The 18,858-nt window shown below is 34.9% G+C and overlaps 1 protein-coding gene across 1 annotated transcript in view; it reads left to right on the top strand.

The window, feature by feature from the left end:
* Positions 1-215: 215 nt before the first annotated feature.
* The window catches only part of LOC104409790 (neuronal cell adhesion molecule), a gene marked incomplete at its 5' end in the record, with an annotated part of 34,344 nt that continues 15,701 nt past the window's right edge, over positions 216-18,858 (top strand). The window contains 10 exons of the mRNA XM_010019760.1: positions 216-413; positions 525-595; positions 1,476-1,701; positions 2,030-2,145; positions 4,420-4,624; positions 4,822-4,944; positions 5,976-6,152; positions 7,307-7,342; positions 15,749-15,874; positions 16,934-17,086. Coding sequence (XP_010018062.1) covers positions 216-413; positions 525-595; positions 1,476-1,701; positions 2,030-2,145; positions 4,420-4,624; positions 4,822-4,944; positions 5,976-6,152; positions 7,307-7,342; positions 15,749-15,874; positions 16,934-17,086 — 1,431 coding nt within the window. The remainder of the gene's footprint in view (positions 414-524; positions 596-1,475; positions 1,702-2,029; positions 2,146-4,419; positions 4,625-4,821; positions 4,945-5,975; positions 6,153-7,306; positions 7,343-15,748; positions 15,875-16,933; positions 17,087-18,858) is intronic.

Raw genomic sequence — 18,858 nt, 5'->3', positions numbered from 1 at the left:
TATATTATATTTTATATATATTACCTAGGCAGTAGCTTTGACATGCTCATTATAGATCTGTGTTCTGGTTTATGTACTTACATTTCTATTTCCATTGTTTTTAAAAGCATTGATTGGATCACTCCCTTCTGATTAGCTCATTCAGAAATGCCTATATTGATTTAGGAAGGTGTTGCAAGTTTTGACATAAAGTTGGATTCAATTTCTGTTTTCAGACTTTGTGATTGAATATGAAGATGGGCTGCATGAACCAGGGGTATGGCATTACCAGACGGAAGTTCCTGGAACTCAGACAACAGTACAGTTGAAGTTGTCTCCGTATGTCAACTACTCATTCCGTGTGATAGCTGTCAATGAGATTGGCAGAAGTCAGCCGAGTGAACCATCTGAGCAGTACCTGACAAAATCTGCAAGTAAATAACTTTTCCCACTTACCAGTGATTGATTTCTTCTATGAATGGCATTGAAATCGCTTAGAATGAAAAACAGTCATCCTTGTTCACATATAAATGTTTTATTTTTAGACCCTGATGAAAATCCTTCTAATGTACAAGGGATAGGCTCAGAACCTGATAATTTGGTAATAACATGGGAGGTAAGTTTGGGTTTTTTGAGGTTTCATTTTTTTCAGGCCTGTAAGTAGCTTTTTTCTTTTTTGAGAAATAATAATAATCTAACTGTGAACATAATATGAGAATACTTAAAATGCTTAAAATATTGCTGAAAAAGAGTAAAATCCAGACATTTCTCCACCCTCATTTTGAGGGAAAAGCTGCCTGGAATTTAAAAAAAAAAAAAAAAAGAAAAAATGAATGTGCTATATTTTCCTTGAGTGAATTCTCAAGATAAGCCATTAATTTGGTAATACAAGATGTTTTGCTGCCAGTTTAGGAAAACTTAAATATGTAAATAGAGGTTTATCTCTAGTAGAGTCTTATTTTTATAATGAATTCTAATGTGAATCCTAATTCTACCCTCAACTTTTGTGATAAACTAAGATATTGTGCATTGTTCCACTAAAATTTTTTTGTGGAAGTTTCCTCTGTCATGCCGTTAGCATCATTATGGGAGCTCAAGAGGAGCCATGTAAAACCAGTTTCCCATCCTAGGCAAGAAAACACTGTCTAGGCAACACTGTTTACAGGGAGAGGGTGTAAGTCTGTTTTTCCTACTTCCACTTTTTAAGAAATACTTGAAAACGAGGTATGTATACAGAAATCACAATCTTTGGTTGCATGACAATTAGCCAGGATCACAATTCAATGTGATTTTTACAAATGAATCAAAAGCAACTAAACTGGTGTCCTGTAAAAGCTAAATTGCATAGCTTGGAAATTTCAGCAGTGCTTCTCCATCACAGAACAAAGTGGTAAATTTTCATTAAAATTCTAGAGACGAATGGGTATATTTCCTTTGTGACTTTGGATTTTTCGGATGCTTCCAAATATTTTTAAAAATATTTATTTTCATTTCAGTCTTTGAGAGGTTTTCAGTCTAATGGACCAGGGCTTCAGTACAAAGTCAGCTGGCGCCAGAAAGATGTTGATGATGAATGGACATCTGTTATAGTTGCAAACGTATCTAAATATATTGTGTCTGGTACACCAACTTTTGTTCCCTATGAAATTAAAGTGCAAGCTTTAAATGACCTGGGATATGCACCAGAGCCATCAGAGGTGATTGGACATTCCGGGGAAGACTGTAAGTTTTGTAATTTGACTCAGTTGTACTGATTAAAAGCAACTAAATGTCTAACGTGAGTGGGTATTTAAAATATTAAGATACTGAAAAAGGAGGATAATAGTGTTTTGGGGTTGTTTGGTTTTGGTTTTTTTTTTTTCCTTAAAATGAAGTGATTTGGAGATAATGAAGCTTCGTAATACTCTGTAGTATTAATCCTGAGGTCAGCTTCTTAATATAGGAACATTTTAACTTACTTCTTCAGTGCAATGCAAAGACTCATTATGAAGAAATATGTTCATGTGGTTTCTTATTCTAACTAGGTACTTGTTGCTTCCTTTCCACACAGTGCCAATGGTTGCTCCAGGCAATGTGCAGGTTCATGTTATTAACAGCACATTAGCAAAGGTGCATTGGGACCCAGTTCCACTAAAAACTGTCCGAGGACACCTTCAAGGGTACAAAGTAAGTACAGTCAAAAACATTAACCTTCTTATTTATTAGAATAGATCACTCTTCCTATATGTGGTTGTATCCAGATTGAAATAACTGACATGTAAGAGGACTCTTGCTTCTCAGTGAGCTCACAATTTTGCTGAAAAGAGCAGCAGCATTGAATCAATACATTCAAATTTCAGCAATGTTCCAGCCTTGCAGCAGTAGCTTCCTGTGACATTGTCCTTGAACTGTAAATAAAAGAAGCTCTAGATCACAGGACTGACAACAGACCTGACCACTGAGTAGTTTTGCTGTTATGGCTGGGACAAACATGACAGTGGTATACCATTGAATAAGTTGCAGATGCAGAAAAAGTTTCTTAAGTAACTTCTGCAGATACAGATAAAGCAAGCTAAAACACATTAAAAAATGACAATCCCTAAGAGCTGGTGGATAGGTATTCTTACACGGCTTTATAAACACTGAAAACTTTTCATGGATGCAGAGTATGCTTGGAGTGCCGTAGTTATTGGTGTAGCTTACAAAGCACATGACTAGCTCTTTTTAAACACATCAGAAAAATCCTACTAACAAATTCAGGCTTTCCTATTTAATAAAATTTTCTCAGACAGTAGCCCAATATGCAGCGTGGTGTCAGGGACACATTTCTTAATAAAGAGAGGGATATTTCTCTAAAGAGTCATGCCATGAAGACAAGCGTATGAACAATGCAGGAAGACATCTAACTAGCAGCAGTCTACAGCTGATCACTCGTTTTGCTCTTCTATTAATCTAGCTATGACTTGATATACTGTGGTACTATAAGGCATTTCAAACATAAGAAAAACTTTTAAAAATAGTTTCATAGTTACTCCTGCCCATTTATTTTCCTGTTATTCTTATGAATTCAGTGGTTATTCAATACAGTACATGAAAAATGTGATGCAGTCTCTTTCACTGCCATATTACTCTTCCAAATAACTGCTTATCAAACCCATCTTATTAAAGCTCTTTCTGAATTTCAGACTTCCTAGTAAAAAGTGATGACCCTTCTATAATAACATGCTTTGAGACGTGTTACTGTATAACAGTTCTTAAAATATTGTGAACTATACCTTATGAGTTTCAATAGTAATGTTACCAACACTTCAAGTTTTTGTTACCTTGTAAATGAATTTGTATACTAGTTGGTGGGATAAGAGCTATAGGATGACAGCTGGTGGTGTTGAAAAACATTAACTCAAGCCATATAAAACATGGTAGCATTTAACAGTGATTAGAGTGATATGGTATGTTGTTAGCAATTGGAACCTGGTGTTAGTGTAACATTGCTTTATAAGCTATCAAGTTGGGCTTCGTAAGTCTTAACAGTTCTCTTTCTTGAATTTATATATGAAATCCCAGCTTCCTGAATTAAAGAGGTGTTTTGTAGTTGGCCTAAAGGGAATCACTGCATAAATACATTGCTGTATCAGTTTTAGTGCGTGATCATACATGCATAAAAATTATTTTGTGAAAAATGAACAATGATGTGTTTGAAGGTGACAATCCTAGGAGTAATGTGAGTCTTTGCAGGAGCAACTGTTAATATCTTCCCAGATATCATGTTAGATAGACTGTATAATAAAGAGGGTCCAGTCAAGTTAATTACATCTGAGGCTCATCTGTAGTTTCTTAGAAACTCAATCAGCAAAATGGCCACCAGAAGCAGCTCTGTGGCACTATATAATTGTTACATAAATGGAGGAATAGTCTTCCTATCCCTAGGTGGAAATTCTTCCATGAATGTAACCTCAGAGACCTTTCAGAACTTGTGTGTTTTTCCAGCCCAGACAAATCTTTTGTTTTCTCTCCCATTTAAAAATGTCTACTTGGCTTTCACATCACAAGGAATAGCATGGTCAGGTGTGTGACATAAGGTGGCAAAGCACAAGCCTGCTTTGGAAGCTCTGCAGACAGCTTGCTGAAAGAATGGATGATTTGAATGAGTCCTGCCTCTCAGATGGACTTGCTAACATGAAAACCATCACATACTAATGCAATTCCAAACCATAACTTGTGTGAAACTGGCTTTGAGCATTAGCAGAACTGGCAGGTGATAGTCTTCATCCAGTTGTGTAGAAATGACTGTTTCTGGACAAAGTCTGTTTCTGGAGCAGGAAAGCTCTACGCTGTGTCTCACCTGGGTTTATTAAAATTGCAGTTATTCCTACCTGTAAGTGATGAATACTCATGGAAAAGCTTAGAGTTTGTAAAATCAGGACACTTAAATACTCACTGTAGATTTTCTTTTGTCTTTAGGTTTACTACTGGAAAGTGCAAAGTCTATCCAGAAGGAGTAGGCGACATGTAGAAAAAAAGATACTGACTTTCAGAGGAAACAAGACTTTTGGAATGTTGCCAGGGCTGGAACCATATAGTACTTACAAGCTGAATGTTAGAGTTGCTAATGGTAAAGGAGAAGGACCAGCAAGTCCAGACAAAGTATTTAGGACCCCTGAAGGAGGTATGAAATGAGAAATCTGGAGAATAAACTTAAATGTAGTATATTCAGAAATAGAACATGAAGGGTGTAATTGCTGATTTTTCGTTTTGGACATTATTAAATAATAATCTGTCTCAATACAATAATATTTTAAGAATTAATAATTCATCCGTTGTTTTAAGTTAATCTACTCTGTATTTACTGTATATTCTTAAAAGTTCCCAGCTCACCCTCCTTTTTGAAGATTACTAACCCAACATTGGACTCTCTGACACTGGAGTGGGGTTCACCTACCCATCCAAATGGTGTTTTGACATCATATATACTGAAGTTTCAGCCAAGTAAGTTAATTATGAATATATGACTAACTTAGACAATAGGTCTACCAAATAGCAATCCATTTATTAAGAAAAAATATGTGAAATTAATGCATTATATGTACAAAAATTATGAATGCATCATAGATATCAAGTTTGAAAAAGATTAATGTATGTTGACAATATAGATGACTCTGTTTGGAAAACTTTACTTGCTTAAGTTCAAGGTTAGCTCTTTCCATTACTTTCATTTCTTCAAACCATGTTTCAAAGAAAAATGGAAGTCCTACATATAATTGACTGCCGAGTTAGAAGCCAGACACCACCACTTAAAAATTCCATGTTTGAACTGCAGAGAAAATATCATTAGAAGTAGATCAAAATACATCCAATTACATTGTTGTCTTCTTCTGCAGTTTTCATGGTATTTTAAAAAGAAAAGTTCATAAATGTGCCATTTACTCATATCAGAGCTGTAAATCACTTTCTTAGGATCCCCACACCACTGCTTATTTGCCCAGAGATTTGCCAGCAGTGACACTGGACGTTTACGAATTTTGTGTGCATGGACCAGATTTAAGGAAGTTTGTTTTCTTCCACTTACCAACTTCCACTGTTCCTTGGCATTATATACAAGTCACTTGAGTATTTTTTTTTATTCCTAAGCTTACTGGATTTATGTGAGGCAGCTAGTTTAGAGTTTCAGAAGTTTTTAATGATCAGTGTTTCAAATGTGGGTAAGTTCACATGATTTGATGTGGACTTGGTTGCCTTAGATTCAGATATTTACCAGAATGAAAGTTGTACTTTTAAAACTTACTGGTGTTTCCTGTCTCCCTTTTAGATTTTGTTGCCTTGCATAGATCCTTTTTACACAAATATGACTTTCTTTTGAAACTGTAGATTATCATTCATATAAACTGAAATGAACAATGCAACAGACAAACAAAGCAAATAAGTACAAGCAACAACAAATCCTGGTTTTGCTCAGTGACAATGTAGTCAATTTTCCTAACTAACCCTTTTTTTTTGTTTTTTTTCTCTTGTAACAACAGTCAACAACACACATGAATTGGGTCCCCTGGTAGAGATAAGAATTCCTGCCAATGAGAGCAGCTTGATATTAAAAAATTTAAATTACAGCACACGTTACAAGTTTTACTTTAATGCACAAACTTCAGTTGGATCAGGAAATCAGATAACTGAGGAAGCAGTAACAATTATGGATGAAGGTAAGATGAGTATGTGAAGAGGAAACCCATTGAATTTAAAAACCACTGCAAATTTTATTACAACTATTGCTACTACTTCCTTTTATTAAGGAAATAGCCCCTAGTATCTTTTTTTTTTCCTAGAGCTTTCTTAACTATATTATACACTAATAAAATATTTTAAATAGTTTTTAAGAAAAGGTGTGCAAAGGTTTTCCACAGTAGTGGAACTTCCAAAAAAGGTGTAAAGCCCCTCCTTTCAATATAAACTTAAAAGTTCTAAGGCTTCAGCTTTTCTGAGCTTCAAAGTTGTATTTAAGTTTACAGTTTAAGTGGTCTTCCTCTATTTGTGAATTCTGCTTCACTGATCTGCTCTGGTCTCAGAGAACAATACTGAAATAGAATCATAGAATCTTTTAGGTTGGAAAAGACCTTTATATCATCAAGTCCAATCGTTAATGAAATGATGAAGCTTTATGGCTAAAGGGAATTATGTCTCTTTTGAAGTATGCAGCAGCTTCTGTGAGGTCTCAATTTTTTTTACAGAGCTGACAGTAACTGTAAAAAAACCTTAAACTTAAAAAACCCTGCAGAAATAAGTTTGTCATCTATGGCCCCAAGTAAATAGTGACATTGTATAATATTTAAAAACTGAAGTCTATTCTTCAGTCCTGTCATTGTTTTTTACATTTATTGTCATTCTAGATCTCTGACTTTGGCAGTTCTTTTGTTGAAGATGTTAAGGAAAGGGAAAATTTTGGGGAAACGTCTTTTATGATTTTGCACATATTATTAGAAGTCTGGTTTGATACCATCTTTTCACATATTTTTATGCTTAGTAGAAATATAGTTTATTGGAATTTCCATAGATGAGTTGGTATGCAATGCAGTTTCTCTAATACTGTATTAAGGTTGCATATGAACTACACTTATTTTAAATTGTGAACCTTAACAAGCATGAGCCACAAAGTTTTGTAAATGCATGTACATTAATTTTTGTCTTGTAATAGTCTGTCAGTGTTCAGCATAAGTGGATCATTTCTAATTTATTTGAATTAATACATTTTATCTAGTCTGCATGCTTTTCTGGTTTATAATGAAATTATGTATGTATGTTCCCTTTGGTGTTGTATCTAATTATATAGTGTTCCTGTTCTTGTTTTCCTCCATTAAAGCTGGTATTCTCCATCCTGCTGTAGGTGCAGGCAAAGGTAAAATGAAACTGCATGATTTGTTAATGTGTGGATTTTGCAGTGTTGCAAATGGGGAAATTGCAGTGGTAAGGACAGAAGATCTTGGACTGTACATTGCTATACAAAGTATTAATTAGTGCTCGAAGAAAACATTTGTGGGTTTTGTTGGGGTTTTGGTGTTTTCTTTTTTTTTAAAAAAAAAGGGAATACAGAATGTTTATTAATACCTTTCATCTTACTATTTTGCCATATAGTTCTAGGGGAATTCATTAGCTTTGCTTCAGCAAAGGCTAATTATTTCTGAATATTTAACAAATGTAAGTCAGTGTCACAAATATTTAGGATCCAGGTGCACTAGCACTGATTAGCTGGAGTAGAAAAAAAAGCACTTTTGCAAAGGAGGTTTTTTTACTGCCTGTGCCCTGTGCCTTTTTTTTGTTTTGTTTTAAAAAGTAGGTGCACTCTTGTTCTCACTGCTGATTAATGCTACCAATTGGACCACGTATATTTTATTCACAAGTGAGCTGTGCACAAGAGACAGATGACTGACAATACCCTCTGTATACTTCTCAGTTTGAGTATCGACTTGAATATACAGGCAAATGGCTTCCTGCTGTCTTAGGTTCACAGGTCTTGTGAATGAGTACTTGAGGGTATTTCAGTGAGTGGAACCTATTATCATCCTTATTCTTGAATTCAGTAATATTTAGCTCTTTATAATGCAGTTCTTCCAAATTTTGATACCTTCGCTGTCAGAAGCAAAGATTGTCTGAGGACTGTTAGGTACATACAAGTCAGAAAGATGTCTCTGTATGTATGTGCCATTTTATTGCAGAGGTGTCATTGGCACCAATGAACATCTATATTTCAGATTCTCAGACAATAACCATCCCAAATCAAAATCTGTGCATGAAATACCCAGTATTTTTTACCAGCTTGGAGGAGACAGCATGAAGTGGTTTACATATATTTTCTTTCAATTTGATGCTCAGGTGTTTAGAATAATAATAGCCATAAAAAGGAACTTAATTTTCTTGGTCTGGCATAAATCGGACTGTAATATAGGTATGTATGTGTGCATTTGTGCATATATAATATATATGTGTACATGTAAGTGCATTCTATGTGATGCATTTCTGGTTAGTGTATGGAGTTGTGGATTTATTGTAATGACAGCTCCTTCTTACTGTTTTTTAGTCTAGTTATAGCTGAGAAGTCACCACAGATTGGAACACTCAATCTGGTTTATAGTCTTGGACATCAACAGCAGAAATGTAAATTAAGTTCTAATTATTTATAGCTGACTATAAAAACTCATGAAAGGAAAAATGGATTCTCTGTGTGAAAATGAGGTCTATTTATAGCTGTATCACAGTCTGTGGCTAGCACAAAGCATCTTATTTGTAAGATCAGCTGGAGCAGCTCACGTTTCAGAGCTGTCATCTCAGATTCTCTGAAAACTAAGCAGATGTCTTCATTTGGTTCCATGCTGTTTATGGTTTCAAAGTTTTCACATATTCATGTAGCATCTAGCTCTCACTATAGCAAAGAAAACTTTGGAACTGCAAACAGGATGGAACTAAAGCCATGGCATCTGTTAGGACATCTGAGTTGCTGCAGGTCTGAGATGAATGTTCTTACTGGTTACTTACATTAACACGTTAACTGTTTCACTACTGATCAGGGACTATGAGGAAGGATAGGAGTATCATATTATCAAGTGCCAAATGATTTTGTCTCATGAGTGGGTGGATTTGGAAGATAGAAATATTTGTCCCACTCAAGGAGCCATACCAAGCAGTGAGTTTTTATTCCTCCATTAAGTGCAGGACGGTCTGTACAATGTACAATTCCTACTAATATGGACCCAAAGCCAAACCAAGGAGGTGGTGAAATTTAGATATTCCCAACCTTTCTGTGATCAAAAACATACCAGTTTTTTGTTTTGATAGGCAGAACTTACCAGAAAATTTTAATTATCCTTTCTCTTTCAATTTGAGCACATTCATCTTGGAAGTTAAGATGACAATAGGTCCCAGATTCAGCCAGCCTAAATTTCACTGAAATTTCTCTACTTAGTGTTTTCTACTGACTAGCTGCCCCTGAAGACCTACAGCTTGGCCAGTCAGGAGCATTAAACACAAGAATCTGGAGGAATTAAAATCATTCAGATGAGGGCAAGCTGTGCCACTTGGGACATATTTCACTTCTGAGACTGAAAGTTTACATTAAAATGCAGAGAGAGGTGTAGCTACAGCGAATCTAAGGATCTTAGAGTGTCCCAATATTTTTATTGTGGTTCTGAAATGTATTCCTTGTCTCTTGGCTCCATTTTTCGTTTGCCATCTTTTGAGACAAGCGTGGGCCCTTAATGGTCTCTTATTACTTTAAAAACAATGAGAGTAACCACAGTCTGCTTACTGCTGCACCTGGTATTTTAATATTTGTCCCAGCTGAGTTTGTTTGATTATAATGACTGTACTGGTGTTAAGTAAAGATATCTAGTATATTCTAGACCAGTAAGTAGAGAAGCAAGTTTTGTGCTTTTTTTTTTGACATGAGGTAAAATAAAAATTTTAGATGAAAACATGAAATATGAGGTCAAAGCTAAGGGATTTAGATAAAGTGTCCTGGGTTCTGTAGCTTGAGTAGAAAGCAGGGGGACAATATAAGGAGATAGTTATTGTCTCCCTGTAATATGGGCACCATCCTAATAAAAAAGTTCTTTAAACAAACAGTGCCATTGTATCAAACAGCACAAGTAAAATGGATCTTGGCAAATTACAAGAATTGAGGGTATTTTTCTTGTTGAAGGGAAACTTAGCAGAGGAGATCCATGTGATTCTCTCACAAACCCACATGAGACATTATTTTACCAGATGGCCAAGATGTCCTGCTATAGTTGATACTCCTGTTTGACTTGCACTGTCGTTTTTCCTTTCTAATACTGTGGTGTTATGAGTTATTTAAATTTTGTCAGATTGTGGCACTACACAGAAAAAATAAGTGTTTTTCTTCTTAGCAATCTGTATTCTAAATGTGTCTGAAAACTGCATATATGAAACATGATGTATTACACCCAGTACTAGGTAAGCAGTGTGCATTGATACGTATATCGTCATCTAATGACAAGCATGAGGTAACTGAGGTGTGAGGAAAAAATGGGAAATAATAACCTGATACATATAAAATAGTTACATTAGCAGCTGGAAAGTGACTGAGGTGATCACTGGAGTCAAGCCTTTTCCACCATTTTCTATTAGAATTTTTAAATAACTGGTCTATAGAGGAAGGAAGAGAATACAAATTTGGCTGGTAGTAGAAATGAGTTGCTGATTAAACAGTCACGTGGGCTCATTACTGTGTTTGTTGTAAGATAAAGTGTAAGGAGTTATGGCATGTTGTGTGAGTCTCATTTCACAAGCCTTCTTGTTTCTTCTTTTTGATTTAGTCAACATTTCTATTTGAAAGCAAGGTCTTGTAGTCTGCATGCACAGAGACAATGAACGGCAATTAAAATAAAGTTGTGAGATGACAGTTATCTGTAATTGAAGCTAATGCTTCCTGTCAATGCAGTCAGTACTCAGTCTGGTCTACCATGTTCTTATGAACTTCACAAGTATTATTGACAGAAATACATGTGTTGCAAGGGAGAAAAACAAGTAGTCTAGCCTCTGGGTTTGAAGGCATTCTTTTTTTTCTGGCTGAATCCCCATTATGTAGCTCTTTTCTGTAGGCTAGAAATCATTCTCAACTGAGTTCATAACTCTGATCTCTTCATAGGAAACAGGTTAATCTCAATTTTCTTTGTTCCGTACAAAGTGCTGTTCTTTAAATCATTTTCCCTGCCCACCATCTGTTTTCCCTCCCTCTTTGAATCATTTCACATTATGTCTCCATATTTTTCGCTAACAAGTTCAAGCTGCTTTTTCTTTTCAAATTGTTCATAGTATTTTTGTACTTCTCATTCAGCCACTCTCTCCCTGTGGACTTCTTCAGGATAAATCTATGTTACTCTTTCAGTACAACCTGCTAAGCAGAGCCACTGTTCTGTCCTCTTTTAAGTCTACTGGGAGCAATGATGATGCTTTGCATACCAGACTAGAGTAGATGATGGTTATTGAAAGGCAAATATTCCTGCAAATACCTTTTGCTTTGTACACGTCACACAAAATTCGTGCCATGCTAAATGCTTATCAGTGAAATGATGTCTTGCATTTCTTCATCTTCTGTATTTATTGCACTACAGGAATGCTCTTGCAATGGCCTAAATTATCTTAGAAGTTACTAATGCCCATCTTTCACTACCAGAAATGGAATTCACTCCTGCTGTTACATTAAGACTTGAATTTCATGCTGTAAAAGTTGTACATTAAAAAGCAAACAAAAGCAAAACCCTTTTCTGTGTCTTACAGGCTCGTCAGAATCTCTTACCATTTTCCTTCATCTTTTCTTGTGTGGTTTGTTTGGGGTTTTTTCCTTTGAATTTATTTTTCTCTTTATATATGCATTTTAACTAATTATCTGTGATATATTCCTTTGTGGTTTTGGTTTGGTTTGGGGGTTTTTTTTTCCATTTAGCACCAATCTTCAAATGTGTGCTTGTCATCTACCTGCCATTTTTGCCTGGAGATCAGGTGAATCCCATGGAAATTCCTAAAGTTTATTCACTTAGGGGATTATTTAATTTATTGTTCTGCTGAACTAAATCTTGAGAGAGAGTACCTGTTCTGTTATTAAAATCTATTCACATCTCATATGATGTCTTATTAAATTCTATTGAATCTGCAGCCCGAGTATAACTGTTATTTGGAGGAACTCCACTCCTGAAAGGCTGGAAGATTAAATAGACCTCTACAAAAAGCTGTACTTAAAAGGCACTGGAATTAGTTTGAATAGATAGGAAAATTTTACTTCGAGTGTAGGCCTCTTTCTCAACAACTGGCAAATACTTTTATGCCGTATCTTGCTACAGGAATGAAACTGTTCTCAGAAGTGCCAGCTAAATTTTGCATTTGTATCATAGTGTGAATAGAAGAGCTTAATTTACTGGAGGTAGCTGAATTGGAGTCAGTCAGTATAAAAACTGTAGCTTATTAACAATCCATTCCCATCAGTTTTAGAGCGAGGCTTTTGCCAGCGCTGCTGCACAGTGTTGAGTGTGGTTACAGATCAAGGGAGCACAGTGCGCTGCGACTCAAAACTCCTGCTCCCTGAGACAGAGCTTTATGCCCCACCTCTTTACCAACTGGTGCTTGCACTCGCTGAGAGGTTCTGCCAGCTGACAATTACAGACTTTGCATTTGTGAACCGTGCTGGGAAACATATTGAAGAACTAAGAGGTTAATTATAATTAGAGGTGCGCTGATTGAGAAATCAAGAGTCTGGGTAGATTGGAGACAAGCTTTATATGTTGTAACCACATCGGCTTTACACTTTCATCAACGCAGGATCCATCTTTTATCTTCCTATGTGTGTATTCATGTTGCAGATATGGCACATTTAACAGACTTAACTAAAATTTTCCAGGCTTGCTGGAAAATTAGATCAAGCAGTAGTACAAAAGAGGAAGAATTACAAAAATAATAATTCTGAAATTAAATGTTCTACTGAATAAATTTCTTGGTGCACTGGATTCAATAGGAAAAGAAATACAAAACTTACATTTGACCAGATACTACAAATGGATTAATCTATACAAACAGCTGTTGGTAAGAATCAGATAAGAGTACATCTGATAAATGTAAGCATGAATCAGTCATAAACCAAAACACAAGATAAGGTAGAGATTTTACAGAAATGTGATTATCGAATTTGGTTAGTGTTACAGAAGCTGTCTGTCATCTGGAGTCTTTCACGCAAGATGAGAGTTTCCTTCATCCTCGTGTTCAGGCACGATGAGGGAGAAGTTATGTATAATTCTGTGACATCTGTTTGCAAGAGTTTGAAATGGATTATTGCTAATAGTTTCTTCTGAGTTTAACACTGGTGACAAACATCAGTCACAGAGTTGCACGCTAATTAGTTCTTTTGTGGAAGAGCAGAATCTGGGAAAATCCGAGTTTGAGAAAACACAGTTTGATGGAACAAAACAACGTCATTTAGAATACGAACCAGTTGTTTTCTTGGCACAAAACAAGGGCTTAGACGCTGATTGTAACACCTGTTCCTATGTACAAATGAGAAAGGAAGTTATATATCCTGTCTGCAATGTCAGACTCTGCACCTTCTAAATTTGGAGCCTGCTATTCTTTCCTCTTACTACCTTCAAGTGGCACAGAGAAGCAGAATCTAATCCTGTTGCATTACCAAAGTGTATATGGTTACATGCTAGACTTCCCATAGACAGCTCTGGCATTGGCATTTCTTAGGGGGTTTATTGTTGACTTAGTAACCTAGATGACTTTTTTAAAAGCTTGTGCTTCCTATTTGGTTGTTTGGTTTTTTGTTGGGTTTTTTTCTTTTTCAGGTGGTTTTAGCCAAGGAATAAATATATTCTTTAGTTTTTAAATAATATATTCCTTATTATTTTTGGTTGGTGAAAGAAATTATATATAAAATATACAAGCTCAGCTTACCTACAGAGATATCAAATGTGTGAGTAATTAGTTTAATACAGGTTGAAGAGTTGAGTAAGTACTACTGGAACAGAGTTAAAAAAATTTTATGCAAGTATGGAGATAAAATGTCTGATATTGTGAAAATTTGTAATCATGACATATTTTTGGGAGAATTGATGTGATTTTAAAAATACTCAGAAACTGCAGTTTTCTAGGCATGGTACTCATTATTTAGCCTGTGTTAGGGGCTTCTATATAGATTTATTTATTTATGTTACTGTGCCAAAATAAGCCATTTTCTCATTGAATCTATTTTGGAACTTCTTCCAGTCAGCCATCCTGTTTTGAGGAGAAAATAATTCAAGTACGTAGATAAAATCTGTGCAGCACCTCTTGCCCTGAGAAGAGGCTTTTACCCATTTTATTTTCTGGTAGAGGTGAAACCGTTGGAATTCTACCATTTGTCTTTACTGAGACTAGGCTTTTACCTCTGATGTTTCATAGTCCTTTGCGAAGTATTTTTGATGCTGTTTGTAGCAGAAAAGATATTTTTAGCAGGATAGAAAAGTCAGTGGCAAACCAAGTGAGGCATTTTCATTAAAAACTAATTTCATGCCTTGAGGAAGATCTTTTTTGTGTCTGCACTATTACACTACTAGAACTATTAAAATACATTCTTCATTAATATTAGGCAAACAAAAATACTGAACTGTATGTCCATTTGTAACAAGTATAATTGGAAAAAAAAGAAATAAGGTATAAGCAAAGTGGCTAATTACAGGATGCTGAAGAGAGAAGCGCTTTTCATATTCAATTCTTAGTCAGTACATGTGGGCATTATGTGTATCTGTGAAAAGGACTGTTGTCTAACGAGAATGTCAGCAGTAAGACACAGTACCATAAAATGAATAGCTTCTTTTATTCCAATGATTTGTGTCATTCATGACAGAGTATTTTGATATTGGCTTTCCAATATCTGACATTTAATGTTCCAACGTCTAAACGTGCTGTTTCTACAATGTTAATGAAGCTGATTCAGAAATGTTCTGTGAAAGTAAAGGTGTCAGTACACACACACACTTCAGCTTGTTTTCAAATACATGTCTATCACTTAGCTGTTTCATATTTTAACAAGCAAAACTAATTGATTCCTGCATGAACTTAGAGTGTGCATGTGTTATTCATTTAACAGGTAAGGTTTTACTGTAGTATTTAAATGTTACTTTTTGATGTAAATTGGTTTTACTGTCTATTTTTTTCTTTCCTACTGTCTCTGATGATGAAGGATATTCAGAAACCCTTTTTGCAACTTCCCCAGTCATGCACACTGTCCGTCCAACATTCTATAAGGGTATTGTCTTCCTTTTTTATCATTATCAATGCAATAGAGACAAAATCCCATAAGGGCTTGCAGTTGAGGCATTTGCAGTCCATCAATGATGGGTGGTATAAAGGGAGGTGTGTACCACCTTCATGCCTCCCTTCTCTCCTACCATTTCCTGTTACCCTGACAATTTTCTCACTTTCCATTGCATTTCACTTCTAGATGGATAGAAATACTGTTTTCCAGAATTTTGGCAATTAGGTATTTTTAAGTATCTGACAGATTTTGTGATACAGGGCATGTTCAGTAGAGTACATAGATGTTACTTTGTAATTTCATAGTGTAGTAACTGCCTAGGATTCAATTACCAAATACACTACTTCAGTCACTGATTTCCAGTAATGGAAACAATACAAATGTACTATACTTTCTTTGTATATGGTCTAAATTAAAATAGTAAATTCTTAAAATATTTTTTCTTTTTTTAATGTATGAAGTCACAATTTCGCATTCTGCTTTGTTTTTCTATTGTATATTCAGTGCAACCACTTTATCCAAGGATCAGAAATGTTACAACAGCTGCCGCTGAGACCTATGCCAATATCAGTTGGGAGTATGAGGGACCAGATCATGCGAACTTTTATGTTGAATATGGTGTAGCAGGCAGTAAGAAGTCATTTCATTAAATTTTGCTACAGTGTTCAGATATATTTTAAATACTTCTATAGTAAATGTGTTCCTAAATTGACCCAATGGTAACAGTAGCTCTTAAATGTCTAAAAGAATTATTTTTAATTTGATCATGAAGATCAAATAATTTTCATTTTAATAAACATCAGTGTGTAGCAGATATTTGATGCTTAGATAGAATATCAGCCTTTGTTCCTTTGTATTATTTTATAAATTCTTTTAAACATGAACTTCTAAAAATGTAGTTTGCATGAAGTTGTTCATAATGCAGTGATTACATGTGTAAAAATATGATTAGCTGCATTAAAATAGGCTATAACAGTTTTCCTAAATTATGCCAAATTCAGGGAAAAAAATAAATGAGAGCCAATCAAAATAATATTCTTTGTTAAATTAAACCTTAAAATAAAACATCAACCAAATTACATGCTTTTATTGGCATAAACCCAGGTTTTAATCTTTGATAATACCACTAGTAATTAAAACACAGTTAGCTAATAAAACCAAGATACGTTTATTCAAACAATCTATCCTTCTAAAATTATGACTAAACATGACCAATCTGAGAATTGGAATATAAATGGATTTTTCTGGATATTGGTCAAAGCAGCTGAGACTGTGCTAGAAAAAGGTGTTAAGAGATAGGTTCAGATATTAATGTGGAATTTCTTGACTAAAATAAATATTGATTGAAACTACAGAATTATTAAAATATATTTTAATGTATTTTATAATTGCAAGTTCTGTAAGCCTTTTAAAAGAACTAAATGAAAATACTGTTTTTCTAGTACAATGGAACAAATGTTTAAAATAGTTTCATAACTTACATACAATGTCTTCAATATATTGCATGCAATATATTATTTGAAGTCATAATTTTATATGATTTTATTATTTTTCTGAGAAAATAGTTGGGTTTTTTTCAGCCAATCCATAGTTTAGTCAAGTAACTGTTGATAGTGTTCTGTCTAGAATCTTCCAGTAATACAGAGAAAATTAAAATTCCACTGTGTTGTTTTCCTAAAATTTTTGTAGGCAAAGAAGATTGGAAAAAAGAAATTGTAAATGGTTCTCGAAGCTTCTTTGTGTTAAAGGGTTTAACACCAGGAACAGCATATAAAGTCCGGGTTGGTGCTGAGGGCCTGTCTGGTTTTAGGAGTTCAGAGGATGTGTTTGAGACAGGTCCAGGTGAGGCATGCCGTATCAATTCTGTATCGTGGTCAAAACTGTGGTAGACCACGTGCTGAATCATTGAATTGCTTCTAGCTAAGAGATGCTGTAGCTTTATCTCTGCATGTTCCTTTTATAGAGCAATGTTGAATTATTTTATGAATTACTAAATAATGCCAGGACATTTATTATGTAGATTATGAATGTTTCCATCCTTTGATACAATCTACTTGTCTAATGTTTACATTAGAGGCAAGATACTCACTGCTCACACTCAACCTATGTGCTGTGCACTGAAGATGACATATTTCATTTATTTTAATTAATATAATTAGATGGCTGTATTTAAGTAACTTGTCCTTTAATAGAGCCAAGTATTTATTTTTAAAGATAAAATTCTGTGTATGGTCAGTTTTAATAGAAAAAGTTAAGCTAAAATGTTTCCATAATCAGAAGCACAGATTCAATCTGATATCTCATGTAATCTGTTTATACCAGTGTTAAGAGATTCCTACTTGTAAATGTCTCTTTTCCTGTCATATACTGGGTTTATATAGATTTTGATGTCACAACCATATCCTGTGAATCAGTAAGGCTGTTTTAAGTTCTTTATGTACATATTTCAGTCATACTTCTTCATAAACAAGTCAGTAATGCTTGTTTATTTAACTCAGAGAAAGGGCTTCATTGGAGTTTTTTTGATGTTATGCTGAATATGTTGTTTTCATCACAGCATGTTCTAGGTCATCTGTTGTTATTCGTTGTGTATTTGCTAGCCACTTCTGCTCTTCTGCTCATTCCAAGCATTTTGGTCAGTTCATAGTTATTTCACAGTAGCCTTATCAACTCCAGAATGCTGTGATTTAAGAAAGTAGTTTAAATGTGAAAATATGCTTGAAAATGATGTAATGATTACCAGACAACAAAGTAAATAATGAACGTGCCAGTTTGAAAGCAAGCACTTTCTAAAATCATAATTTTTAGTTTGTTTTGTTCCATTTCCTTTCACAGTTTACCATGTTGCAGGAAGGCTTTGAAAACATGGTGCTGAGTAACAATGCCAAACAAATATGTATGGACTAAACACATAGGTAATTTATGCCAGAGAGCAGCTAGTGGTATAAAAGCAGATCTGCAAAATTTTATGCAAATACACATCCAAAGTCTAAAGCAGCAATAAAGCGAGGATCAAGACTATAATATAATTCAAAACAAGCTGAATGGAAACCTTCCCAAAAGAATCTTTCTGCACAAAAATTACCAAGCCAGTAGATTAGGAATCCTGTTCATACCTAGTCACCTTGGCTCATGTCCTTGAGTAGTTAAGGAAGAGGGGAATTTAAAGACACTGTTTTCTGCTTCTTGGTAATGGTAAGGTTCAGTGTCCAGCGTTAAATTATATACATAGCATATTTCTTACAGAAAAATGTTGTCACGCTGTCTTCATCCTTCATCAAAACTTTTAAACACTGCAAAATCTTCAGTGGACAAAGAGGAAAATATTGGAATATGGAATATGTCCTTAATTAGGAATGAAGCTGCAATATTTTATAGATAAGGCTTTTGCCCCATGTTTTCCTAGACAAAACATTCCTAGAGAGCATGTTCATAGTGTGCAGGTTTATCTTTTTGAAATACCAGTACAGTGTATTGCATTGATTCTGCTTAGCAGTTCACCAAGAGTAAATGCAGGAAATGTTCCATTTTAAAAATTGCACTGAGATCTAAAAACCCTTTCCCACCTGATAGGTAGTAAGTTAAAGAATACAGGAAGCTACATAAGTGAGTTT

Source organism: Nestor notabilis, unplaced genomic scaffold (assembly GCF_000696875.1).
Source record: "Nestor notabilis isolate BGI_N333 unplaced genomic scaffold, ASM69687v1 scaffold32878, whole genome shotgun sequence".
NCBI classification, from domain to species: domain Eukaryota; kingdom Metazoa; phylum Chordata; class Aves; order Psittaciformes; family Psittacidae; genus Nestor; species Nestor notabilis.
Note: the sequence above shows the minus strand (reverse complement) of the source record. Positions and strands in the feature narration are given on the sequence as shown.